Source organism: Lactuca virosa, chromosome 9, assembly GCF_052849685.1.
Source record: "Lactuca virosa cultivar CGN04683 chromosome 9, Lactuca_virosa_CGN04683_v6, whole genome shotgun sequence".
NCBI lineage: Eukaryota > Viridiplantae > Streptophyta > Magnoliopsida > Asterales > Asteraceae > Lactuca > Lactuca virosa.
Window position 1 is genome coordinate 17,180,805 of NC_136434.1, and position 7,185 is coordinate 17,187,989.

The 7,185-nt window shown below is 35.9% G+C and overlaps 1 protein-coding gene across 1 annotated transcript; it reads right to left on the reverse strand.

Annotated features, from left to right (window-relative positions):
* Window positions 1-5,158: 5,158 nt before the first annotated feature.
* On the reverse strand, window positions 5,159-6,677 carry LOC145138027 (uncharacterized). The gene has a single exon (XM_079072169.1). The coding sequence runs from the start codon at window positions 6,655-6,657 to the stop codon at window positions 5,260-5,262; it is 1,398 nt and encodes a 465-aa protein (XP_078928295.1). The 5' UTR covers window positions 6,658-6,677; the 3' UTR covers window positions 5,159-5,259.
* Window positions 6,678-7,185: the final 508 nt, after the last annotated feature.

Below are 7,185 nucleotides of genomic sequence, written 5' to 3' on the forward strand. Positions count from 1 at the left end.
AGTGTAATGAATAGTAGTTCTATTAATTAAAATAAAACTAATGAAGAATAAAATCTCGTAAACATTGGTTAGTTATACTGATGTGAGTTTGATATAACTATGCTTGATATGACATAGTGACCTCTACGACGTTCTTCAGGCATCAGAACGGTATGATATTTGTCACCCCATGCATGCCTGCGTAACTGTAGCTAGCAATTTAGGAGTGGGATTGTCAGTCCCAAATAGATCTATTCACAAATCTCACGCTCTCCCTCCAGGAGACTCTGGTTATATTGTGGTAGGATTTAGTTCCGCACCTCGAAGGGTACAATTGAAGTAGTGCCTCACAATCCTGTATTAACTAGTTTACATGTAGTGTAGTAGTGCTCTCTTGTACTTGAAACTATATTTATACTTGTAGAGTAAAAATAATTGTACTTAAATAATTATCTAGTATTGTACTCTTGTGTTCAGGAAATAGTATTGTATGCCATAAACTATATTTATCATAGTTTATATGTTTGTTAATGTGTAAACTCTGGAATGGATAAAAACCGTGTGTTGAATCCCAAACTATACCTATTATAGTTTGCATGTATGTTGTGTATTCGATTCACGTATTGTACTGAAAACTTTGCAATTATGATTGTATGTTGAAAACTTCCCTTATGCTCAGCATGTTACAAAATGGGTAAAATATCTAAATATTTTATATAATGTAGTGATCTCCTCGTTGCATCAATTGCATAAGTTTTTAATTCTGTTGAGATTCTTTATATAAGAACATAAAAGTTCTTTGTGTTTTTGCTTGTATTCCCCCTGAAAACGTTAAAAACAGTAAAAGTGTAGGGGTATGAACTCACAGTTGATTATGTGCATGTGCTAGACAGCAAAACCGGAAAGATGACCCTCGAGTTGGAGTACGCGGAATTATCGGTATCCTAATGATAATTAAACACATGATTGTATTTTAATTACAGAAACCATTAATTAAAGTGTTAGAAAACACTTCCTTTTGGGTTAGGAATGTTACCGAGACTTGTTTGAAGTGGAAAAAAGAGGGTTTTCAGCCAACGTTCTCGGCTCAAGGTTGTTTACGGCCGTGAACTGGGTTTTTGGCCGTGAACTGGGTTTGCGGTTGTAAACTGGGTTTGCGGCTTTTGAAGATATGAAGGCTGTTCTTGGTGTTCTTTGTGAAAATATGAAGATTTGAAGGTTTGTTCTTGAGGATATGAATGTTCTTGGGAGGTTCTTGGGAGCAACTTGAGAGAGTTTTCGGGTGAAAAAGATGAGAAATGAAGAATCTCTCCGGGAAAAACCTTTATACCGGTTGGGTTTACGGTCGGAAATGGGTTCTCGGCTGTAAACGGGTTTACGGCCCAAGAGTTTATGGTCGTAAACGCATGGTTGGACGAGTTTGCTGATTTTTCGAGGGAAATCTTGATTTTCGAGTGTTTTTGGTTCTGAAAACTTATATAACCTCTAATTATATATTCTATATTATTTTCTAACCCACAAGAACTTAACGGAACAAATAAAATTCGAAATTTTATTTAACGGAAATTGACTTTTGTTGACTAGAAAGTATCGGGTTGCCAAAACATGCAATCAACCGAGCTTAAGTAATTAATTCCCAAAATACTCAAACATGAATGTTATGTTTTGGTATGCTATTATACGAGTTGCATGATAGTATAGGGCTAAAGATCTGCTTAGGGATGTATGATAGAATGTTTATTAGGAAAGACGTCTTTATATGTCTTTTATGTGATTAGGTGCTTTAGAGATTATGTTGACACTGGATGTGATGAATGCATTAGGGTGGTACGTACTTAAGACTAGATAGCCATAGAATGTTTGATTCAACCTTAATGTTTGTTCTAGTTTGATGAAGGTCTTATGGTAGAGACATTTATTTGAACGTGTATTTTATTTCAATTATGTACAACCTGCATTTATTGGATGATTGACGATGTCAGCACAAACTTTCTCAGCACATGTAGGGAGTAGAATCCAAGGAGAGAGTAGGAAGTATTTTAGTATGTTGTGTACGCTGTTTAGCGATGTCGCCATGTATGGGTAGTCATAAAGGAGTGACTTAGGCCTACTACCAATCTACCATGTTAATATGATATTGGAAATGATAGAGAATGATAGATGTGACATCGTATATGACAAGGATATGTCCCTTCAAAAGTAGCATCATATTTTAATTTGTCTTGTTCGTACCATTTTTATATATAGAACTATAGATACAAGAAATTGTGTCAGTAAGTACTTTTTCATTTGTGAAAAGTTAACATGATCGTGTCAAAATTGACATTGTTGTGTCATTTGTATGACATAACTATATCAAAACTAACATGATTGTTATATATACGACATGATCATGTTTCAATATTAAACGACCAACCTTCAAGGTTTAAAAATTAAAAAACTTTTGACATGGCCGTGTGAAAAATAAGATGATCACTTCGAAAATAAATATAAAATTAAAAATAAACAATTGGTTTTTAAAACTTATTTTTATTATGAATTTTGATCTCAATAAATCATAACTCTCTCACATACACACATACATACAAACACATACACATAAGCACACCACCGCCTTACTTCAACCTAAACATTTATGTTGGTAGAATTTTGGACAAAATGTGATTGTAGCACATTAAACTTTATTCATTTGCTCGATTTGGTCACTAAAATTAGTTTTTTGCGCAATAGACCATTAAACTCGTTTTTGACCTGTCAATTAAACCATTATTCTTGAATTTATAAGGTTTCCCGATAACAATGCTTATGTGCCATTAATAATCAATTTCTCTCTCTCTCTCTCTCTCTCTCTCTCTCTCTCTCTCTCTCTCTCTCTCCTTTTTTTGTAGCCACATTTGTTAATCCATGTCAGCTTTGTCTTTATTTTTTGGGACGCACCTCCCACCCCCACCACCGCCAAACACCATCACTATCCACAACCACAACTGAAATAAATGAACCACTCATTTGGACCGGTTCGTGTGTACAACAATCAAACATTCATATTCCTGCAACCATTGATTCATCTTTTTGTAAACCAACTCCCACACCTTCCACCTCCTACCTCCCATCACCACCACTACCATAATTTTCCACCGCCCACCCTATCTCCACCTCCAAGCACCACCACCATTCATCTTCCTCCAATGAACACACCAAAATGAATACTAATCCCAAAACAAAATTCAGAAAAACAAGAACATCAAATGATTTGAATACAAACAAAAAAATGAAGCACATCAAGAATTACAGCAGATGCACATGCTTCCTTGATACTCATACACTTATACTCCTAAAATCAAACACCAAAAGCAAAATCTAAGAACCTAAATCGAACATCCAAATCAGTATAAAAATTGTTGAAGAAGAACAACATGAAATTAACTATCTACATGAAGAAGAAGAAGAACAAAAAATCAAACTTGGAGGTCTATATGAATAGAACACCCTCGTCGTCTGAAAATGCCAAGGGCAAAGTGAAGGTCGTCGTTTGCCTACAAGGACGATACACTGGTTTCTTCGAAGAAACGTACCAAGATAGAAGAAAAGAAAGAAGACGATGAGGAAGCTTATGCGGTTCCCGATCTGGTATCTTTGATGAAAAGCTCCGAAGAAAAGTCAGGGAAGCCGAATGTGAGAACGAGGCCGAAGGAGAAGGTTAAAGACGAGGAAGAGGATGCCGAGGAGAGTCGATTTGTTGGAGATCTGACCCTACGATCGATTGGGAAAAACTTGAGGTAGGGAAGGAGTTCATACTTGTAAGAAGGAGTTCTTCGTCTTCCTCTGTTCTTTCAAACACGATTTAGGCTATGTTTGACAGACTAGCTGAAAAACTAGCTGATAGCTGAAAAGCTAACTGATAACTGAAAAGCTAGCTGCTAGCTGACAAAAAATAACGTTTGGTAAAAACTAGCTGATAAACTAGCAGAAAGATATAAAATGACATAAAATGACATTTAGAAGAATACGTTTTTTGTAATTAATTAAGGGTATATTTGGGAAATTTTTAAAAAGCTACTCAAAGTACCTTTTTGAAAAGCTAGCTTATCAGGTACTTTTTGGTTTGCCAAACATTACAATTTAAAAAAACTCGAAAAATAAGCTAGTTTATCAGCTAACTGTGGCGCGCCAAACACAGTCTTAGAGAGATCTGATATCTTTGATTTAGGGGGAAAACACATATTAAGGATTTGATTTTTTAATTTTTAAAAATTGAAAATAGCCACCGGGTCTAAATTTTGATTTCTTAATTTTGAAAATTAAAAAAAAAAAAAAAAAAGAACCACCCGAACCAAATGTAATCGGTGAAACCAGATGCAATTTACAAGATTCCCTTGTTCAATAAGTAAAATGATACTTTAAGGATCTATTGTAGAAAAAAAAACGTAGACCAAATTAGGAAAATAGCAAAAGTTTATTGTGCTAGTTTAGTGACATTTTCTCAGAGTTTTAAGGTTAAGAAGTGGTTCAACGGCTGCCAAAGTTAAACACTATGAAATATGATATTCTATCAATAAATTTCTTTTAGTTTAGGATGTATTGACATATAATTTCTGGGACATGCAATTTTCTTATCTAGTTGACTATTTTGGTTATAACTAGTTCGGAGCCCAGTCCTGAAATCATTAACTGGTCCTACTGTAATCGGTATCGGGTCTTGCACAAATTTCATCTTGATTTAACTGTATAATCGTACATATAACCGGTTGTAATTAGCTTTTTGTAACAACTAGTTATTGGGTCTTACTTTTTTAACCAGCTTGTTATTAAATATTAATAAATTGTTAACAAGTACACTAAAAACCAAAAAGCTGCTACAAGATTTGGAGTGAGGCAACAAAAGTTTAGGCAAGGATGTTTATGAATCGAGCCCACAAGGCCACAACCCACTCGATTGTAAGGATGCTAATTAGTATGGCTTTAATATATATTTTTTTGTTAGTTTTGTTACTTATAATAAATCAATCCTGCTGAGTTCTGATTGTGAATCACGATTAAGATCATTCTACCCATTTTATACCTTTTAGCCAAACTTGTCATCCCACCCATCTTAATTGCAACAAGCACCAAATGTTAGTTATAGAATTATTGTTGATACAAATATATAAACGCTTCAAAATGCTATCATATTGAGGTTCCCAAAACATCTCCTTGTATTTAGATACAAAGTGTACATTTGTTAGAAGCTAATTACATTTTTGCCATTGAGTTGGAACACCCTCCCCTTTGTGTAAGCAAGCACTACATAATGAGAAACAAAAGAAACACTATCACTAAATATGGAACTTGATGACCCATAAAACTTGAGCTACTAACATGCAGAATGTCTGATCTGGTATTAGCCACCCTATTGCTATTGCTATTGCATACCTTCAATTGACCCAAAACTCCACTACTTTTGTGAAATGACCTAATGACCCCTCCATCCACACACAATTCAGGATTCCCTTGTACCCTTAGCTTGCTTCCAACTCTCGACACAAATTTATCAGAAAATGGAAGTCTCCCACTCAAACTGTTGTTCTTCAGATTCAGTTCATTAACCATTGTAAGCCTTTCAAGCTCCAAAGGAATTCTTCCTGTTAGCTTGTTGTTGTCAAGAGCTAAGTATGTCAAATTTCCCAAAAATACACCTATAGAAGATGGAATATTACCAACAAGCCCTACCCCTGAAAACCCGATTGCAATTATACCCCTCAAATTTTTCCAAATGTCTGGAATCAACCCTCCTAATTCATTACCACTCAGATACACCTCCTTCAATTTACTCATCTCGGATAAAAAGATAGGGATCCCGAAATTCGTAAATCTGTTGCAACTCAAATCCAAAAGCTCTATGTTCTTCAGCCCCTTCATGCTTACCGGAAAGTTGCCGGAAAAAAGATTCAAACTCAAATCCAGTTTTATCAGATTTTGTAACTCTCCGATGGCCGCCGGAATATTCCCTCCAAACCCATTTTGGCTGAGATCTAGAATCCTGAGTTTCTTGAGATTTGAAACATTTTCAGGTAGGGTTCCAGTAAATCTGTTCCGGGAAAGCGTAGCTTCTTCAAGATTCTGTAACGTACCAAACCCAACAGGAATGTCACCGGAGACATTAGTTCCGGTGATAACCAACCTCCTTAAGCTCGTCATGTTACCAATTGATTCAGTCAAAGACCCGAAAAGACTCGGGTTTTCTATGAAAACAAGCTCTTCAAGAGACGACCCCACATGTGAAAAAGCTTGTAAAGAAACGGGCTGTTGGGTAAAACAGTTGTAGAAGAAGAGTTTACGAAGGTAAGGGAAAGCAGAAAATATAAACGGGTCTTGCAGGGTTGAGTTTGGGCCACAAGGCGGGTTAGGGTTGTGGTCGGAAACGTACCCGAAACTGAGCTCAAGAATGTTGACAGTGCCAGGGTTGGTGGCGGTGGGCATGGTGCTGTAGCCGCAAACGACACCGTGTGGGGCGGAGGAGCAGAGGTCGTCAGGAAAGAGCGACCGCCATGGGATGTCCGAGTTGAGTGCTTCAAGAACACGATAAACCGATTCTTGCTCCACCGAGTTGAGAAAAGGTTGTGAGTTGACGCCGGAGATTCCAATTATGAGCAATGAGGTGAAGAAAGTGAGAGCATATGTTGGAGAAGATGAAATCGCCATTAAAATATAATAATTTTACAGAGAGCTGAAATGAGGTAGTCATGTATATATATATATATATATATATATATATATATATATATATATATATATATATAAAGAGAAAGAGAGAGAACAGGGTATAATTGTCTTTTTCCTTAAAGAATGAAAAGAAGATCCCAGTACAAAGGTAGTGGCAGAGATCTTTTCTCTGCATGTTTCAACATTGAAATCCTCATGAAATTTACCAATTTAGCCCTATATTCTTCCACATTCGAGGGTAATTTGGACAATTTGCATGGATAGCGTTAAAGATGTCCACATACCCTACCATCCCTTACTTTTTTATTTCCGCAGTAACGAACCAACGGCTTGAATTGTTATTGTGATTTACAGTTTTGATCCCTTAATTTTAATTACTTTCACTTCAGTGCCACACTTTGATTTTAAATTCTTATTTAATAAATTCCGTCGTTATACGGAATATGTTTTTTGTAAAAGGCATTTCATCTTCAATTTGTTAATTTGTTAAGTAAGTTCTTAAAATCA